The following is a 21,468-nucleotide window of genomic DNA, read 5'->3' as shown; positions in this document are numbered from 1 at the left end:
CATCAAGTGGATTTAGACTCATAGTAACTCTATTGTTGTTGTTATGATAGTGACCCCTCCTTGGGTTGCCGAGGCAGTATCACTATGGAAGTAGATTGCCCAACCTTCCTTCCAAGGAGTGGCTGGTGGGTTTGAACCACCATCCTTCTGGTTAGCAGTCAAGTGCCTTAGGCACTATGCTACCAGAGCTCCTAGTAACTCTATAGACAGAGTATAATTGCCCCGCAGGGTTTCCAAGGCTGTAATCTTTACAGGAGCAGACTGCCACAGCTTTCTCCTATGGAGCAATTGGTAAATTCAAACCACTGTCCTTCCAGTTTGCAGCCAAGTGCTTAACACTGCACCACCAGGGCTCCTTGCTTTTCCCTCAAAGATTTAAAATCTTATAAACAAACAGTGCATGTGCCTAACCCTGATGTAAGAAATAAATGTGGTAAGTACTATAAGGGAGGTTGAGTAAATACCACAGAAGGTAAAAGGAAATGTATGGCAGGTGTTATCATGAAAGACTTCGTGAAAGAGATAGCTAAGGTAGGATTTTGATATTTGTACACTAGAAGGAAGAGTATTTCTGCATGAGAGAACAGTGTAGACAGAAGTGAGGAGACAGGAAAAAGCAGAGTAATTACATGACAAGTATAGGAAATGATTGGTTCCATTTTTGTTTTTGTTTTTTCCCCTGAGATTTCTGAGAAGGAGTCTTCCATTCTCCTCTAGGTTGAACCTGAAAGTATGGAGCTCTAGGAGCTACTGGCAAACACTAAAGAAAGATAATTCTTGATAAATGAAGCTGACACCAAAAAAAACAGAGCTGTGAAAGGAAGAAAAACTATATCTATCTTGGACACATATTGGAACCCCAGGCTTACCTGAAGCCAAAGCATCCTTGGACCATTTAGTTATGTGAGCTGCTTCTTTCTTTTTAAGGTTAAACCAAGTTAGGTTAAGCTTTCAGTTGTCTATAATAATCTTAAATAATAGAATCCATACTGAAGGGAAATTACAGATCAAAACTATGTTTTGGAAAGCTTAATCTGGGCTGATAAGAACTCTGGTAGCATAGTGCCTAAGATGTCTGACAGCTAACCAGAAGGCTGGCGGTTCAAACCCACCAGCCACTCCTTGGAAGGAAGATTGGGCAATCTATTTCCTTAGTGATACTGCCTCAGAAACCCGAGGAGGGGTCACTATGAGTTGAATATGACTCTATGGCAGTGAATTTGCGAGTTTTGAGTAATCTGGGCTGATATGATGTAAAGAGAAAGATGTTAGGAGAGACCTGAATCAACCGTTCAAGTGCAATCTAGATGGAACAATTTATGTGTCTCTGTTATTTGCATTCAGGTGAAATTCAACTAAAACAAATATCAAGGGGATGCCTGCCTATGATATGCTCACCTAGCCTTCTTGAGAAGGCCCACTCACTGCCATTGCATTGATTCCGACTCATAACGACCCCCACCATCGGGCTTCCAAGGCTGTAAATCTTGAGAAGGCAGTCCATGCCAACTTAATGACTCTAATTTGTTCCTTTCCTCTGTTAGTAGCTCCTTGTCACCCAAGTTCAACATTCCAAACTTATAAAATTATATGAATATTTAATTGTAAGCATCTTTAATCACTTTTCCCTAAACAATTAATCATCTTGGAAAAGCAATTCGTATAACCAATCCTTTGTTCAGAGTGCAGCCTTGAATTAAATGTCCTAGAAAGGGTCAAGGACATTTGGCTGCTAACCAGAAGGTTGGCAGTTCAAACCCACCAGCTGCTCTGTGGGAGGAAGATTTTATTGAAACCTCTGAACTAGGATGTAACACTAAAATTTTCAGTCTTGTTACCTGGGACATACTCCAAAAATACATTTTGAAAGTAAATACCCTTATATTGATCTATGCATTTATCTCAAGTCCTCCATCTTCCTTGTTTTTGGACATTCAAACTCTTGCCACATCTCATTATGACTAGACAGGAACCTTTCTTCCTCCTCACTCCCTACCACCAACAGGTCTCTGGTATTTCCAATTCCTTCCCATCTGGCCTGAAACTCCACAGCAGTAGAGCCATTTCTTTGTGTTAGGTAATGAATATTGGATGTCTTCTCCACAATTTGTGGATGAGCATTGTCATCTGGAGACAGCAGAGTGTGAAATAGGGCTGATACTTAAAGTCAGAGGTCATGGGCCTAGAAGCAAACCCAGGATAATGCAAGCCAAGATTTGTGGTAAAGGAGGAGATTTCAAGTTATAGTTGATCACTCCCAGTTTTGAGCATTAGCAAACCTATATCCTTGGCGCCTCTGATTTCTATTACTTTAGTCATATTTCTTAAGTCTCTTTCCCCCATTCTCAAAACCATTCCAAACATCTAATAATATTGGCTGTCACAATAAGCCTGTGGGCAATAAGCATGAGAGACAGGAGCTCTATCTGACAGCTGCTTCCTCCTTTAACCAGTTTACCACTTCCCATCTAGTCAACTCTGACTCATGACAAACCCATGCATTATAGAGTAGAACTGTACTCCATAGAATTTTCATGGCTGTGACCATTCAAAAGCAGATTAGTAGGGCTTTTTTTCCAAGGCAGCTCTGGGGGAGTTTGAAACACCAACTTTTCAGTTATTAGCTTAGTGCTTAACTATTTTCACCATCCAGGGACTCCTGGTTTCCTCTCTAATGCACCATAAATATCAGCATAAGAATTCCATCACACCCCTTGTCAGAAACCTATAATATCTGCCACTCCCTTGCTCAGAAGCTGCAAACTCTACTTACTGCAAATAAAAACAGCTAATTTGAGGGTTCAATGTCCTTTTTCTCTTAACATTATTATTTAGGAAATTAGTTGCTATTACCCATTAAAATATTCTTGAACTTAAAATATATAGCTAAGGAGGGACTTAGGCATCAGAAAGACTGAAGCCCAAGAAATAAGATATAAATTAACATTTCAATTAGTCACCTCTTAGCACAAAAATCTGTCAGCATACACAATGAGATAATTTTAACAGAGCTTCTTGCTCAAATTTATACATCTTTCTCTGTTGGAGGTTAATAGCTCCTTTTCTGTGTGTACATTTTATTTCTGGATTTCTTAATCCTAGTAACCAAAATGTAAGATTTGTGAGAAATTATAGCCAAGTAGGGATTGTTTATATCAAACATGATTATCTGGTTTTAATAATAAACTGTAAATAAACTACTTTAAACAGGTAGAATGTTGTTTATCTGAAAAGTTAAGAAAATATTTAATTTTACTGACATGACAACAAGGTAGACCTCTACTTTTAAACCTTTAACCTAGACATCAAGAGAAATTCCGAGTGACTCTCTGTGTTTAAGAAGTTAGTTGGTTTTTTGGTTGCTATTCTAATGACCTTTATGACTGTAATTTTTCATCCCAATCAGAAAAGCATAATTAAATATAAGGCCAATTATCTATAAAAACTGCCTAATAATTTTTGCATATTATATTTTTAGTTTTCACTTTCTAGAGTAACTTGAAACTACTGCTTGATTACTTTCCAAATACAATAAAACTAGCACTTCTTGAAATTTTCCTGAATAGATTGTTCTCAGGAGGAAAAATAAAAACCCTAAACATAAACGCTGTGGACTATTTAAGAAAAAAAAAAAAATCTGTATCTAAACAACTTGGAGTTGTTACATGAATATTTTATTTTAAGCCTTTTAAACCACTTTTCCCTAAACAATTAACCGTCTTTAACAGGCAATTCATGTAACTAAATCTTCACTCAGAACACAGCCTTGAATTAAGTGTTCTAGGAAGGATACAGGCAATGGTGGAACGATAGGATATCATGTTCGTGCCTACTGATAGTCTCCCAACTTAAGAAAAAAACAATCCTGAAAAAAAAAAATTTCATGAATATAGACATATGCTCCCAGGCAGAATTCTTCTATGTGTGTGTGTGTGTATGTATTCTTGTCTCTTTATTTTTATTTTTATTGTGGTTTGGGTCACAGTTTACAGAGCAAATTCATTTTCATACAGCAGTTCATAACAGCTCTCTTCCCACTTCCTCCCTGTGTCCTTCTTTCCAATGCATTCCTGACCCCTGAACTATCTCCTTGTGCAATTACTGCCCTTCTGTTCTCTCATGATTGATTGTTTTAAGGAGTGTATCAACCTGATCAACCTGGTGTAAATGTTTACCCCATAAGCCAGTTTATTGTTTGGCTGGAAGCTATGGAAGTGAATTCAATTCCAGGCCTAAAGGTTAACCAGGGCCATGGTCTTGGGGTCTCACCAGGCTCTCTCAGACCAGTAAACCTGGTCTTTTGTATGATTTTGAGTTTTGTTCCATGTTACTCTCCCCCTGTATCCAGGATCTCCTGCACTGATCTCTTTCCAAGTGGTTGACAGTGGTAGCTGGGCACCATCTGGTTCTTCTAGTCTCATAGTCATACAGGCTGAGTTCATATGGTTCACTAGTCTCTTGGATTAATTGGTGCCATGTGCCTTTGGTTTTCTTCATTCTTCTTTGCTCTGGATGATGAGAGACCCATTATTGCATCTACATGGCTGCTTGCAAGCTTTTAAGACCCAGTTGCCACTAACCGAAGTTGAATGTAGAACAATGTTTTTGTGTAGCATATTATGCCAATTGAGCTTCATGTCCCCTGCAACCATGGTCCTGAGCCCAGAGGTGCAACAACTTGCTCCATCAGGGTGGTTAACTGCCAGAAAGAATTCTTAATACACAGACTTTTAGCATCAACCTAGAAACTATTTTGCTGAAACTTATAAACCAGGAAGTGAAGCTAAAATTTTTAATATTGTTAACAAGATCATGCTCCAAAAATATGTTTTGAAAGTGAATACCTATATATTGATTCAGAGAAAAAGAAATAGCTCATATTTAGGAAAATCCCTTCAAAAGGTATAAAATATATATTTTTAAAAAATTCACCTAGTTAAAGAATGATTTGATTTCAGATGGATTACTCTGGCAATAAAAGTGTTTGTAATTCAATTGTAACTCAGTAAGTTAAGGAGCAGTACTAGAGGCATGAGTTTGGCCTCCATATAAGAGTACAATGAGCTTTGGGAGAAGAAATTAAACACAGACTTTTTTTAAAAAAAAAATCCCTTTCCAACATCAACAAACATTATTTTAACTATTTAGAGTCTTTCCATAATGACCCCTGCACCCAAATAGATAAGAAGCCAAGGTTAAACAAACAAAACCATGAACTCGACACAGACATGTAAATATAGAATTCATTTGAATGCTCATTTAACACAAAACTTGGGAATATGTTTGTTGTTGTTGTTGTTTGCCGTCGAGTCAGCCCCAACTCATAGTGACCCCTCCTTGGGTTTCCCAGGCAGTATCACTACGGAAGTAGGATTGCTCAACCTTCCTTCCGGGGAGTGGCTGGTGGGTTTGAACTGCCAGCCTTCTGGTGAGCAGTCAAGTGCCTTAGGCACTATGCTACCAGAGGGCTCCTTTTTTGTATGCTGAAATATTGTCTAAGGATCATAGTGGAGAAAGGGGCTGGGAAGAATATTTGGAAGTTTTTAAAACTGCCCCATGACTTGAACTTACCTTAAACTAGCACAGTAACTCCCTCTGCTAAAGGTCTGTTTTCTCTCAAGTAAGGCATCTTCAGTTGCATCTTCTTCTATTCAACACAACATGAGTGATTCTTTAGTGTATATAATATGCAGAACCATTCTTGAATAGAATTATTTATTATATTTGCCCAGATATAATTACTATACCTGGCACTGAAGTTTTTTTTTATTAATTTTGTTGCAATAAATAAAACAACATTGTCCAGCATATTCTAACAGAAAATTCAAAATAGTCAGAAAGATTGAATCATTTGAACTATATGAGAGCCTATATATGTTACCTCCACAGAATTCAATATCTTATAGCATGAATCATATAAACTTGAGGGAAGCCCACCAGAAGTGGCAAAGAGTGATGGCTCCACCAAATGTTTTAAATCTATTCAGAATAATAGTCACATATGTTAAACATATACCAAAACCAAAACCAAACCCACTGCCATCGAGTCGGATCCGACTCATAGAGAATCCTCCTTGGGTTTCCAAGGCGGTATTACTTCGGAGGTAGATTGCCCAACCTTCCTTCTGAGGAGTGGCTGGTAGGTTCAGTGAAACAGTAAACGAAGTGTGAAGTGGTTGATTAATGTAAGTGTGGTAAACACGAAATGTGGCCACTGGGTGGCACAAACAGTTTGCTTTTGGCAAATCCACCCAGTGGCACAATGAAAGAAAGGCCTGGCATTCTGCTCCCTTAAGATTACAGCCCTTAAAAACCCTATGGAGTGCAGTTCTACTCTGAAACCTGTGGAGTTGCCACAAGTCAGAGTTGACTCAACAGCAATGTTTTTGTTTTTTTTTTTTAACCACCAGATCTGAGAATTCAGTTTGAAGAGAAGATACAGTAGGGTCTGAAGTATCTACATTAATGAAAACCAAATACTTTGTAGTCATTTGTTAATTTACTCAACTAACAAGCATAGAGTTCCCACTGTGGGCAAGACAATCTAAGAAACCCCTCCCGTTTGCAAAGTGTGAAGAAACGGGGACAGGAGTGAAAAAAGACCAAGGTTATACCTCTATGACTTGATCAGGTAACTTGACCTCCTCTACCTTAGTTATTTCCCTTATCATCTATAAACAGGGGGAAATAATAACACCTTCTAGGGCTCTTGGGAGAACAAATAAGACAGTATATATTAAAATGCATAGAAAGTCATAAAGCACTGTACATGTTATTATATACATTTGAGTTTTTTTAAAAATGAACAGGTACACATAAGGGAAAGATACTTGCCCTGCACGTCCTTTTCGTTAAGGGCTTGATCTCCTTGACTTTGCAAAGTTACTAGAGTGAAGTAAACTCCTTTCCTTTCCAACAGTTCTTCATGGGTGCCTCTTTCCACTGCTGCACCATGTTCGAATCCAATAATGACATCTGCAACTTTAACTGTGGATAGGCGATGGGCAACTGAGACAATGGTACGTCCGTGCTGAATCTGTAAGCATGCACAATGTACCATTAAATGAGACTGTACCATAGAACAATCCAATCCTTTTGATTGTCTCAGATCCAAGTATATCAGAGCCTTGGTCCCTGGGAAAATCTTCAGATAGCCTATAGATTTTAGGAAAGACCAGTATACTTTCTTGTGGCCATAAACATCATCACACACTGTTCTGGTTGCTGCTATTAATTCACAGCTAAAACCAAACAAACCAAAATTTTAGTCATGTATTATAAGATAGACTATACAACATTTTGAAATTTTCATTCAAAATGTATTTGCAATTTCTGGAAGCAAACCATAATTGTCTTCTGTTCACCTGTGAGGCAAAGTATAACCTATCGCTGTTTTTTAAACAGCCACTCTGAATACAATGATCCATGTGGTATTCAGCTGCAGTTGATTCTTATTATTTGAGGTAATGTTCTACAGAGTCTCCATGAATTCTGAATTAGAGAATCCTGAACCATCGCTCTAGGGGAAATATAATGTTAGTTTCCTGCAAGCCTCTGGTCACCACATTTTCGTCAACTGATCAAAACATAACCTTGTTTTATGTGTTTTTCTGTTTAAAGAGATCTTTTTTAATATATAATGTTGATTCATTAACATTGAATTTGGAGGCAACACTACAACTTAATGCTTGAATAAAGTTTATCAAACACACATGTTTTCTCTGTTAGGCATATCATGGCCTCTTGTGCTTAGGAAGACTAGACAACACTTCAATATCACACTGGAGGACCATTTTTCACAGCAAAGTCACCAAAAAAAGCAAAAAAAAAAAAAAAATGGCACTAAATAGACTACAAAAAAAGACACTTGAAGGCAGAGTGCTGGCTTGTTCAAAGAGCTGGGAAAGTGTACATCAAGCAACTCAAATTTCTCACCACTCTACAGATGTCTGTGAATGGTAGCAAAAGGTCACAAACATTGATCTGAGCATTATAAACAAATTTTAGAAAGTAACTGAATTCACAAATATGGAATCTGCAAATAATGAAGATCAACTGACAGTGTGTGGTCCTCTCTTATCTCTCTGTTTTTCTCTTTCTCTCTCTCCATCCCTCCATCTCTCTCTCCCTCTCTCTCTCTCTCTCTCTCCCTCTCTGTTTCTCTCTCTCTCCCTCTTTGTCAATGAGCTTCTTCTCCCATAGCAGCACAAGCATTTCCACATGGGCCTGTGAAATGAACTCAGACTTTCAACAGACCTTACTCAGTGCTTCTTGTACCACAGCTTCACTCTCATTGTCCAACGCTGAGGTGGCCATGTCCAAAAGCAGGATCTTGGGGTTGCGGACAAGGGCTCTAGCAATGGCTATTCTTTGTTTCTGGCCACCACTCATTTGGCCTCCACCTTCTCCAACCAGGGTATCAAATTTCTAGGAAGAAAGCAACACCAGTAACTGAGGAAGAAGCATTTGTTCATTTGATAGCTCCTGACAGTGATTCAATGTGAGATCCTTTCTAGCTTCCTCCTCAAGTATAATTTTGCACAGCTATGACTTTCGCTGGAAGAAAGCCCCCTTTCTGAAACAGATTATTGTCTGATCAGTATTTGTGTGTAAATGAAAATGATTTACACTTTCATTCCCAGGTTCACTGGGTTGCATAAAAGTTCCTATTTCATTTAACCTCAAGTAAAACTTTTGAGGCAAAGTGAAAATTGGTCAGGGTCCTGAAAATTCAACTTAGACGATTAACCCACGTATCAACTCCTTGTCCTTATCTCTTGATGGACAACACACCAAAACACAATGCTAAAGCTGTCTTTACTTTATGAATGAAAGATAGAGCCAGCTTTATAGTTATTTTCATCAACAGCAAATAGTTACTGAAATCTCATCTAGCACTACATTGGAATCTAAGAATGAGGTATTGGTGGTCAGACTGTTATCTTGCTTATTATTAGCCAACATGATTAAGCACCCACTATGTGTCAGGTGGGAGCTCTGGTAGCATAGTGGCTAAGACACTTGCCTGCTAACCAGAGGGCTGGTGGTTCAAACCCACCAGCCACTCCTCGGAAGGAAGGTTGGGCAATCCTACTTCCGTAGTGATACTGCCTCAGAAACCCAAGGAGGGGTCGCTATGAGTCGGGTTTGACTCGACTGCACATAACAACAACAACAATGTGTCAGGTATGTGCTAAGCTCTTTACACACATCAATTTAATCCTCACAACCTATGAGGTAAGTACAGCTGTTCTCCTTAACTGATGGATGATGAAATGCTGAGATATAAGAGGGTAAAATAACTTGCCCAAGTTCATAGTGTTTGTAAGTGGAGAAACTGGAATTTACATAGAAGCAGTCTGATTCTAAAGCTTTCTCTTTCACCACTGGATTGTATCATACTCACAATTGCCATTCTATTCATAAAAGGTAATTTAGAAGACTGAAAACAATGTGTCCAAAAGCACAGACTCTGGAGCCCCATTGCCTGGATAGGAACCTTCTCTTGCTCACTGCTGTGTAATTGGCACACAGTTAACACTTGGCTGCTGACTGAAAGCCTGCTGCTTCAGGTCCACCCAGGAGTCCTCAGAGGAAAAGCCTAGCACTCTCTTTTTGAAAAAACAGCCATTGAAAAGCACAGTTCTACTCTGACACCACGTGCAAGTTACTGCTACCTGGCCAATTTAGCGTCTGGTATGTGGTGGTGCAAATGGTTAAATGCTCGGCTGCTTACCAAAAGATTGGCAGTTCAAACCCACCCATGGGCACCTCGGAAGAAAAGCTAGCAATCGGCCTCTGAAAGGTCACAGTCATGAAAACCCTGTGGAGCACAGTTCTACTCTGTACACATGTGGGGTCTCCGTGAATCAGTATCAACTCAACAGCAACTGGCAGATAGGTGTTTAATGGATGGGGATCAGGAAATTGTATCTATGTCAAAGGGGACATTTTAAAAGAAAGTTTCCCAGTTTGGTAGATGTTTAATATATTAACACCAATTTATTTTCAGACAAAGGGGAAAACTCTTGGTATAATTCCAGGCATAAAATTAAACGTGACATTAAACATTTACTTATTCAGGATTCAAATTTGAAGAAATGCATATTATTATGTAACTTGTTTTCTTCTGTGAGTTCTGGATTTTCCCCTGGAAACATAAGCTAGGATACCTGCGGCAGGTCCATGATGAAGTTGTAGGCATTGGCTTCCTTGGCAGCTCGTACTATTTCTTCCATTGTTGCGTCTTCTCTGCCATAGCGAATATTTTCTGCAATCGTGGTGGAGAACAGAACTGGCTCTTGTTCCACTATCCCAATCTGAGCTCTAAGCCACTGAATGTTCAGAGAGCGGATGTCATGGCCATCCAGGGTGACCTAGAGAGCATAAGCACAACATGACATCCCTTGGGATCCTTGAAGGTCAGAATCATAATGTTACATTGTACTTGACCAATGGAGAGAGAAAAAAAATGGACACTGGCAAAATCATAATTGAAATAATTTCTTTTGTACTGTGGTTGCTTATTTAAGGATTGTTGTTGTTGTTGTTATATGCCGTCGAGTCAGACCCGACTCACAGCGACCCCTTGTTGGGTTTCCGAGGCGGTATCACTATGGAAGTACATTGCCCAACCTTCCTTCCAAGGAGTGGCTGATGGGTCTGAATCGCCAGACTTTTGGTTAGCAGTGAAGTGCCTTAGGTACTACGCTACCAGAGCTCTGATTGTCAAAACACAAATGACATAAAGGTCACTTAATGCAACATGATAGGCCCAGGAATGGTAAGCTTTTAACTCCTCATAAAGAGTAGAGTTGGTTATTCACCAAACTTTGAATATTTTTGTTATCTTTTAACTTGGGACCAAAAATGGACTTCCAAAGATACAATAAATACAAGCAGTGATTATATCCTTACATATATGCTTCATAGTAAGGAACTCTGTTGGTACAGTGGTTAAGGCACTTGGCTGCTAACCAAAAATTTGGTAGTTTGAACCCACCAGCTGCTTTGCAGAAGTAAGATGAAGCAGTATGCGTCTGTGAAGATTTACAACCTTGGAAACCCTGTGAAGGTCACTATGAGTTGGAATCAACTCAATGGCAGTGAATTTGGCGTTTTGGTTTTTATGCTTTAAAGTAAATCTTACTTTCTGGCCAGAATTATCAAATAATATGGATGCACAAAAGAAACTGAAAATGTAAGTGGGATGAGCAAATAAAAATAAATATTAGCAACACATCTTACATGAAAAAAGAAATCACGATTTGTGTATATTCAGAGTGTAGTTATGGTGGTATGCAGTAAAGAATACCCAATCAGAGAATGAAATACCTGAGAAAAAGGAAAATTCCATTATGCTTGTCTTGCATTATAGTGAACCCATTGTATTGAAGCCATTTAACATATAGTTAAGTGACTATTTCAAGACATCAAGGAGATGCTGACAAGATCGATTTTCAGGCAGAATGAACCCAACAGTGTTCAAATCCTGGCTTTATTGTTAGCTGAATAATCTGGAAAAAGTTCAGTCTCTGAGTCTCTGCTTCTCATTATAAAATAGATATATTTGCCTTTCGGGGTCATTATGGGAATAAGAAGCTCTTGTGGCATAGTGCCTAAGGCACTTGACTGCTAACCAGAAGGCTGGCGGTTCAAACCCACCAGCCACTCCTCAGAAGGAAGGTTGGGCAATCTACTTCTGTAGTGATACTGCCTCGGAAACACAAGGAAGGGTCGCTATGAGTCGAGGCACATAATAACAACATGGGAATAAAGGGATCGTTCTTATAAGGTACCTGATATATAATTTTATAAATAAATGTCAGTTATTAATATTATTAATTTTCATAATATTAGTCTATGTTTACAGTCAAATAAACCCAACAAAACCAACCCTTGCTGTCAATTTAATTCACTTGCTGTCAAGTCAATTCCGACTCATAGTGATGCTATAGGACAGAGTAGAATTGTGCCATAAGGCTTCCAATGCTGCAATCTTTATGGAAGCAGACTGCCACATCTTTCTCCCGTGGAGTGGCTGGTGGGTTCAAACCACCCACCTTTCATTATCAGTCAAGCTCTTAACCACTGTACCACTAGTGCTCTTTTTACAGTCAACTAAAGAGAAGAGATGAAGTGTTTTGTTAAATTAAATAAATTAGGCTTTTAAAACCTAACTTCTCAAAGCAGTAACCAAGGGCAGTTCTCTGATAATTTCTAGTCATATCAGTTTTTCTAAACTCTGTTTCTGGGGAACTTTCAGGGAACAATCATGGTTTTGTTACAATACAATGAAAGAAATGGAAAGTTTAGTTCACTAAAGAGGCTATAATGTCACTTTGAATGTGTCTTCACATTCAGGTACATCACTGAGTAAATCGACTGGTTATTCATCTAACACTGCCCCCATGTGGGGTATTTGTACAGTAATTCAGTCAGAAATCATTAAATCAGCTATGCGTGGGCCAGAACAGTCACAGTGTATGTGTGGCCTTGAGTTTGATCAACATATTCCATTTGTGCTCTTCTCATCCCAGTGGACTGAGAGGTTTCTGGAAAACACACACCATGCCTTCACTGGGGTCATAGAAGCGTTGAATGAGCTGCAATGCTGTGCTCTTCCCAGAGCCACTGGATCCTACCACAGCGGTCGTTTCCCCTGACTTAATGACCATGCTGAGGTTATTCAAAATCTGGAGGGAAAAGAAAACAACGAATTTGAGGTTATCAGCGTGAACCTAATCAAGCAATTAGGCTATGAGTTAGGATGCTTTGTGAGGACCTCCGTGTGTGTATGTATGTGTGTGTGCAAGAGAGAAAGAGAGAGAGAGACTTGTGATCCCAAAGAAATATTCATTAATATCCATCAATAACCAGAAAATTAATAAACAATGCATAGGACAAAATTTCAGCATTAAGCATATTCCTTATTTCATTTCATTTTATTTTTTTTACTTAAAACAATAGAAATGTATTGTCCAAATTCAGACTGTCAGCAAGGCCATGCTCTCTAAAGGCTTTTGGGAAAGATACTTCTGGTAGGCACAGAAATTCCCTAATTATTTACCTAATGGCTGCAGCCAACAAATTAAAATGATGTTTATTAAGGCTGATGTAAATAAACCATGATAACTTTTAAAAATTATGCTCCAACATGTAATTTAGAACACTTCTGATATACCAAGTTACTTCAAGAAGACTGTTTCAATTAATAAAAGAAGAATACATTAAGTTAGAAATAAAATACTAATTTACTGATCACAGATTAACAAAAGCCAATTTGTAAATTTTAAGCTGTCATACACCTGTATTATAAGTGAACATACTATTTTAATGAATTTATCAAATAAGACTGGTGTGCTTGCTAGGTATAAAGCACTATTAAAAGTAGGGCATGAATACTGGTGAAAGTCTACAGAGGGAAGATCAAGAAACTAATTCATAACTACCTATTGGATATTTTCACCAATAAAGTACAAGTTTTTAGTTTGATTTTAGTGGTTATGTAAAGACGGTCTGGGGTCCTACCTGTAACAAAATTTCCCATGTCTTTCATTTCACACTAGAGAGCAAGGCTTGCAAATACATTTCCACATACTGGGCTGTATTGATCTGTAAGCTCCACCAAGCAGGCAGGCAGGCAGGCATCGAGTGTACTTTTTGTCTTTCTAGTAGCCCCAGTACAACATGGAGGAGAACAGGGCTAAGCACATATTCATGGCACGAATGAAGAATATTTATGGGCCTAAGACTTTATTAAAACAAACTATTGACATTGGGACTAGAAGACAAACTAGCAATCAAGTTAATATGCTTCAGTTAAACCAGTATTTGTTGAGCAACTATTATGAGCTGGTTCTGAATATCTACTCTAAAGGAAGTCTTAACCATCTTTTACTTAGTGAGTGAGTACTACCTCATGCTTTAGAATTTTCAAAGCCCTATCATACATATTATGACATTTGGTGTTTACATCCATATGAGATATATAACATTAATCAAATATATATTTCAAATAAATAATTGGAAGATATAGTCTACTATATAGTATCAGAATTAAAGTGTGCTAGCAATGTAGGATTTAGATCTGTGGGGATAAAAGAATTGTTAAGAAAGCATGGCTGAAGACATTATGTTAAAGTGAAGAATGCAGTTCATTTCAAAGCCCATCGATCAGGGGGAGTGGATCTTAATTTTCCTATAGAATAAATTGCCTTAAAAGATACTTGCTCATTAGGTCCATGAAAACGATAATTTTTTTTCACTGTATGCTCTGGATGACCACCTAGTACAAACTACATGAGCACAATGTCGTAAGGTTATATTTCTACAAAGACTGATCCAGTGACCCTTGTGAACTTACAGATGGAAAGCAGCAAACTACAAAGATGGCAGCTTTCCTTTACCACTTCATATCCTAAGCACTCAGTGTGCTCCGTCTTCTACTGTCTCCAAGGAAGTGGTTAATGAAGCCGTACGTCTTGAATGTTCTGATTGCTTGAAGTTTAACATATGCTCATAATGCAGGACCTGCCACTCATTTCAACAAAACACCTTAGAGTTGACATAACCTGAAAGGATTGTCACTATATTCCAATCAGAGAGATTTGCACATGCAGCTATCATAAAGGAATGTCATGTGTCAACTGAAAATGTCATAACACCCCAGGACACTTGCACAGAAATATGTCTCAGTTCCTTGTTCCTAGAAACTGAGTCAGGCTTCACAACAAGTAGTTTGTGGCTTTAGAAGTGAATCATCAAAAATGAAAATGTCCTTTGTTTCTGGCGGAAAGATTGGAGCTCACCTTCACGTCTGGTCTGGAGGGATAGTGAAATGTCACATTATGGAATTCAACTTCACCCTTGATTCGATCCAACTTGTAACCATCTTCTGACATGCAGTCAATGACTGATTGCTAGAGTGAAAAATAAAAGGGTGAATAGCAACAAGTTGTATCATACACATTCACTTTAAATCTCAGTTTGAATTTACTCAAAAAACAGAAAAACAACCAAGTAAAATATTGCAGATATGCTAACGATAAGTTTCTATCTAATTCAATATTGACTAATAATAGTAACAGTTACATTGTTGGTATTGTTGTTGAGTGCCATCAAGTCGATTGCGACTCAGAGAAACCCCACCAGACAGAGTAGAATTGCCCAATAGGCTTTTCTTGGCTGTAATCTTTTTTTTTTTTTAATTGCACTTTAGGTGCAAATTTACAAAGCAAAATTGAGTTACATTCAACAGTTCATGCACATTTGATTTCACAGCCTTGAATAGCATCCCCAACCATAAAAAAAAAACTCTCCTCCCCTCTCCTCCCTGTGACTCCCCCCTCCCTGTGACCTTCTTAACTATGCATTCTTGTCTGTCCAGCTTTCCTTCTATGTGAATGACATAGTGTCATTCTGGTGTCTCATGGCTGATTGATCTAAGGGGTGCATCTCCCTAGAGTAGTTGGGTGCATCTCCCTGGGGTAGGTGTTCTGTGTGTGTTGTTGTTGTTATGTGCCATTGAGTCGGACCCAACTCATAGCACCTCCTTGGGTTTCCGAGGCAGTATCACTATGGAAGTAGATTGCCCCATCTTCCTTCTGAGGAGTGGCTGACGGGTTTGAACCACCAGCCTTCTGGTTAGTAGTCAAGTGCCTTAGACACTATGCTACCAGAGCTCCTGTTCTGCATGTAGTTCTTTCTATTGTTGAGCTGAGAGTCAATCCATAGAAGTGAGTCCATTTCTAGGCCTGTAGGGTAAACCAGGGCCATAGTCTCAAGAGTTCCACCAGTCTATCTGACTAGTAATTCTGGTCATTTTGTGTTTTTGAATTTTGTCCCACATTTTTTCTCCCACTCTGTCCAGGATGTCCAGTGTTGGTCCCTTTCCAAGTGGTTGGCATTCATAGTTTTTCTGCTATGAATGCCATCTAGGCACCATCTAGTTCTTCTGCTCTCAGGGTCATGAAGGCTGAGGTTTTCGTGGTCCATTTTATCCTTGGACTAATTGTTTCTAAAAGTCTTTGATTTTCTTCACTCTTCTTTGCTCCAGACAAAAGGAGAGCAAAAGTTGTATCTTAGATGGCCACTCGAAAGCTTTTAAGACCCCAGTTGCTACTCACCAAAGTAGGCTGTAGAACAAGATTTTTGTCTACTGTGTTGTGCCAGTTGAGCATGATGTACCCCAAGACCACGGTTCTGAGACTGCAGGCCCAGTGATTCTCTCTCTCAAGGTGTTTGTTTGTCTCTGAGAAGTTATTCCAACTCTGTCTTCTGTTGTTTCTGGAGTGTATGTGGCTAATTTTGTAAAAATATGGAATGCTTCACAAATTAGTGTGTCATCCTTGTGCAGGGGTCATGCTAATCTTCTCTGTATCATTCCAATTGTAGTATATGTGCTGCTGAAGCAAACATTTGGCTGTAATCTTTATGGGAGCAGATTATCAGGTCTTTCACCTGTGGAGCCACAGGGAGGGTTTGTACTGCCAGCCTTTGGTTAGCAGCCAAATGCTTAACCACCTCTGTGATCTTACTATGTATGAAAGATAATGTACAAGACATTTTAATATGCATTTTTAATTCATGTAATTGTCAACATACCTAAAAGATGATATCCTCATTTTTCAGTTGAGGAAGTGTAGTTTCAGAGAGGTTAAGTATTTGGCCAACTCATCAGCCAAGCTGGGGTCCAATAATACTTCTCATTTGAGTATCTATTGTAGATTATTAAAATTTAGTTTCCTCAAGTAATGTCTTCAAATACCATTAATTTTCAATTTATATGCTTAGTTTCACCTCTGCTGTTGCTATTAGTAAATCTATCTAGGACTTAACCATTATAGTTAATTAGACAAGGGTGAGAATCACCTCCAGCTTCTAGAACACTCCAGGTCAGCTTCTTTCCTTTCCCACACTAGTGACAGAAATTCATCATAAAAGCTCTATTTGTGAGTATAGTATAACCTACTTTCTTCTTTTTAGGTCTCTTAAAAAGATATTAAGGAGCCAAGGTAATGCTGTGGGCTGCTAAGCAAAAGCATTGGGCTGCTAACCAAAGTGTTGGCAGTTTGAATCAACCAGCCGCTCTGTGGGAGAAAGATGAGGCAGTCTGTTTCTGTAAAGATTTGCAGCCCTAAAAATCTTATGCAGCAGTTCTACACTGTCCACTGCAAGTCAGTCAACGTGATGGAGGTTTTCTTTTGTTTTTCCCATAAAGTATTAAAATAATTCTGCACTTTATTTTTTGGTAATATTTCATAGGTTCAAGTATCTTATTTGAGCATAAGAACTCTAAGAATGAGGTAGCATTTGGATAGCTCAGTATTTTTATGTGGTTTTCAATAATCTTTCTTTCTTAAAAAAAAAAAAAAAAAGACAAAATATTTCTGAAACCTCAAAATACAAAGCAGATAAAGTGATGAAGTGTTTCCTCAGGCAGGTTACAGCCTCACGGTTTGGCAGAAAATATTCCTAACTCAGGGGTTCTATTAAGTACCTCTCTGGGTATCCAGGGCTTCTGATTCTTAGTCCAGGGCATTGTTTTCACAATTGAAGAGGGGAGATTGTCATCTTCCCCTTTCTGTTCTTGAATTTGGACTCACTAGCTTGACCTCAAACATGCTCCAATAAAAAAATCCTAAGCAAGCTGTCACACTTCAGAGATAATCCAATCTTAAGAACTTGGTCTTAAAGTCCTGCATGATTTGGCCCCTTCCCATCCTTCCAGCCTCCGACCTTCTTTCAGGTCCTTGAATTCTAAGAGGTCTCTGCTACCAATAACCATCTTGCACTTGCTTCCCATGTACCACTGACCCGTTGACTTCAGGTGGACTTTGACTCATGGAGATCCCATGTGTGTCAGAGTCGAGCTGTGCTCCAGAGGGTGGTCTCTTTTCAAAATTCTATGTATTTTGTTGTTGTTGTTGAAAAGATGCACAGCAAAATATACAGCAAATCAACAGCTTCTACATGTGCAATTTCGTGACATTGATTATATTCTTTAAGTTGTGCAACCATTCCCACCCTCCTTTTCTGAGTTGCTCCTCCCTCAGTAAATAAATTCATTGCCCCCTAGGGTTCTTATCTAATCTTTCAAGTTGCTGTTGTCAATTTGATTCCCTAGGGAGAGTTCTTGAAAGAGCATAATACTCAAGGCAGATATTTCTTACTAGTTAAATTATTGTTTGGTTTTAAGAAGACTTCAGGGGATATTTTTGGTTTAAGGGTTTTGATTTAGGGGTTTTCAATCTGGTGGTGTAATGGATAAGGCACTTGACTGCTAACTGGAAGGTGAGTGGTTCAAACCCACCAGCTGCTCTGCAGAAAGAAGATGGAGTGACCTACTTCCATAAAGATGTACAGCCTTGGAAACCCAATGGGAGTCACTGTAAGTCAGAATCTACTCAATGGCAGTGATTTTGTTTTTTAGAGTTTAATTTTTTTAAGTGGATCACCAGATCTTTCTTCCAAAACACCTCTAAGTTCACTTGAACCTCTAACCTTTAGGTTAGCAGAGCACTTTAACCATTGTACCACTCAGGCACTCCCTGAGCAGAGGCCTTATTTGCTCTGGTTCACTATTACATTCCCAGCTCTTAGAACTAGGTCAAGCTCATGATAACACTTACTAAGTATCACTGAATAAAGGGCATTATGCCAGCTGTTCATAATTTTTAACACTGGGGGTAAATTCCTGAAGGGTTCATTTCCTCAACCATCAACCTGCTAAACAGCTTTCATTTTGACTTTTACATACCTGGTCTATTGTCTTAAAAATACTGGTGGCAGCTGCACGTCCAGTTGCAAAGGCTTCTAAACAAGCAGATGCATGGCCAAGATTTAAAGCTGCTACTAAAACATTGAAGAAAATCTGAAATGAAAAGAGATAGAGTTTTCATGTAGTTTTTTTGTTGTTTTTGTTTTTTCAATCATTTGGGCCAGCCATGTGAGCCTGGAGTTTTCTCAGAAATATCCCTCCATAGACATTGGAAAGTGAAATGAATCTTTGGCTCTTTGAAATCTCCTGGAAAAATTTTTGATCTGTAAAGCATTTCTATTTTTCCCGTTGTTATGATTTAAAAGATTACATTATTTATGGCTGAATGTTGCTCTTCTATGACCAAAAAAAAAAAAAAAAAACATGTTTCATAATGAGTTTGAGGTCTATGCAAGGCAGTGTATAGTCACAAAATGGTTTAAAATACTGATATGGTACTTTAGTTCATTATATAAATAGTGTTATAATGGTTTTCTAGTTAAAAGGTGAAGGAAATAATAAAGATACTAAGTGAGCTTGACTGTCCTAGGGACTGGCACATCAATAGGAAGGGTACTGCTACTATTACTATATTACTAATAACAATAATAGTAAGTTGTGTTTCTAAATGTTTTACCTGTTTAACACCATTATAGCCTTAAAACAGAAAAGGAAACAGATGTATATAGAGGTTACCTAAATTGCCCTACATCACAACACGTAATAAGTGATAGAGCAGTTTTGAGCCCAGGCTCTTGACTGCCAGCTCCTAGGTGCACCTGCTGCTGGGTGCATACAGGTAGAGCACTCAGGTCCCTGTGCAGAGATGGTAGAGCTGTCCTTTGAATCACCAGCACAGCTTTCTCATTAAGTTAGGAAAAGCCTACCAGATCATGGCCAGATGTTCTTACCAAATAGCACACTGTTTTCATTAGTGCTGCTCATAAAGATGAAGAAGCAATGTGGCAATTCCTCAAGTTGCATCTTTTCCACCCCCACCCCCCTTGTCAACCAAAGGATAAGTCCTGGTCACATGACTCACATGGAAGAGTTTCATTAGCCACAGTGCCTTGGGGACTAGAGCTTTATGCTAAGGTAAAATTTGGCTCTTGCATGGATGTAACTTTTCTCGGATAATCAGATGATCCCAGTCTATGGTGGTCTCCATAGGCCAGACCCTTCCTGGTTATATTGGTATTGGGCAAATTACCACACAGTCTCCTCCACACTCTCTTTCTTCCTTGTGGCTAGAGTGGCTGGAGCATAAGGCTTCTCAGAGCCTCCCAACCATCTCCTTCTTTCTCTAGAAATAAACATGTCAGGATGGTTAACAAGACCAGTGCTGCTCCACACAGACAGTGGGAAAGCCCTTCACGTCTTCTCTCTGAATTCTCCTCCTTATGCACAGGCACAAACAACAAACATTATCTCTTCATCTGCCCTTCTTTTACCTTTTCCTTAGTTAGCTTTCTCACAAAGGTAGATTACCTAATTTTTCTAAACCCCAATTTCGTAATCTGTAATACAGAGATGATGATATTACATACTTTATAGGATTGTTATGAAAAGTAAATGAGATAATATATGTAAAGATGATTATTCCAGTCCTGTTTACATAAGTAATAGATAGCTATGATATGATGATGATGACAGTAGCAAGGTCTGACACTTGGAAAGTGGTGAAGGGAGTTCACAGAACACTTCTTAGGTTCTAATTTGGTTTGAGACCTCCTTCACCAGGGACCTTACTACCTGATCAAAGGAAGCTTTCCATATAAGTCTAGAGCAGGAAGCAAATAAGTGTTTTCTGTGAAGGGCCAGATAGTAAACATTTTCAATTTTGTGAGTCTTCTGATCTCCAAAGCAACTATTAAACTATGCTACTGTAGCACAAAACCATCCAGAGACATTTTGTAATCAAATGAGCACTGCTGTGTTCCTATAAAACTTTATTTACATAAACAGATGGCAGGTCAATCTTGTTCCTCCTGGCTTTGTGAGCCATTACTTCAACGGTATGCCTCTCTGAGGCTCTGAGGGGAATAGTAAGTGAGACAGGATAGAGTCACACACCTAATGCTATCATAGTAGTTAGAATACACCACTGGAGTCTATTGCTTTTCACCCCAAATGGACAGCAGCGTGGGACAGTCGTGTGAGAAGAGACAAGGGAAGAGAGCCTGCTGAGAAACAATCTGTTGGTGTGCTCTGCTGGAGAAAGGGTGTATGTGCTCCCCTGGGAGACAGATCCAGTGGCAGGAAAACAGTGCTTAATGAGTCAAGCCCCCAAGTCACAAAGACCTGAGTTCAAATCTCTTCTCTGTGCCACTTGACACACGTTTCTTAACTCCATAAGACCTCCATTTCATTTTTTAAGTGGTAGAATTATAATATTAAATGCATAAGAAAGTTGTATTACATGTGGTAATTATAGTTAACACTTCTCTTTGTGCACATTGTACATGCTAATTAATGTTAATTTATATTACTGTTGTTATTTTTTTATTTTTGAATTCTCCACCTTAAAAGGAGCACGAAAGAACAGCCTTCTGTGACATTCAGGTCCCCCTCATCTTTTTTTCTAACTTGCTGTTGTTGTTATGTGCCGTCGAGTCGGCCCCGACTCATAGCGACCCCTCCTTGGGTTTCCGAGGCAGTATCATAGTGGCTAAAGCACTTGCCTGCTAACCAGAAGGCTGGCGGTTCAA

At 38.9% G+C, this 21,468-nt stretch overlaps 1 protein-coding gene and 1 non-coding gene across 2 annotated transcripts in view; both read right to left on the bottom strand.

Moving 5' to 3' along the window:
* ABCB11 (ATP binding cassette subfamily B member 11) overlaps positions 1-21,468 on the bottom strand; it is a 99,396-nt gene that overhangs the window by 43,516 nt on the left and 34,412 nt on the right. Inside the window, exons 10-16 of the mRNA XM_007945836.1 lie at positions 18,761-18,874; positions 14,811-14,921; positions 12,570-12,695; positions 10,173-10,376; positions 8,257-8,427; positions 6,835-7,036; positions 5,572-5,647 (exon numbers count right to left, since the gene is read on the bottom strand). Of these exons, the coding sequence (XP_007944027.1) occupies positions 5,572-5,647; positions 6,835-7,036; positions 8,257-8,427; positions 10,173-10,376; positions 12,570-12,695; positions 14,811-14,921; positions 18,761-18,874 (1,004 nt within the window). The remainder of the gene's footprint in view (positions 1-5,571; positions 5,648-6,834; positions 7,037-8,256; positions 8,428-10,172; positions 10,377-12,569; positions 12,696-14,810; positions 14,922-18,760; positions 18,875-21,468) is intronic.
* LOC122151087 lies at positions 16,313-16,415 on the bottom strand. The gene has a single exon (XR_006163966.1). It is a non-coding gene; the product is annotated as a U6 spliceosomal RNA (small nuclear RNA).

Source organism: Orycteropus afer, unplaced genomic scaffold (genome assembly GCF_000298275.1).
Source record: "Orycteropus afer afer isolate SDZICR_OR568_19922 unplaced genomic scaffold, OryAfe1.0 scaffold00001, whole genome shotgun sequence".
In the NCBI taxonomy this organism is placed as follows: Eukaryota; Metazoa; Chordata; class Mammalia; order Tubulidentata; family Orycteropodidae; genus Orycteropus; species Orycteropus afer.
This window is presented reverse-complemented; position numbering and strand designations above follow the sequence as displayed.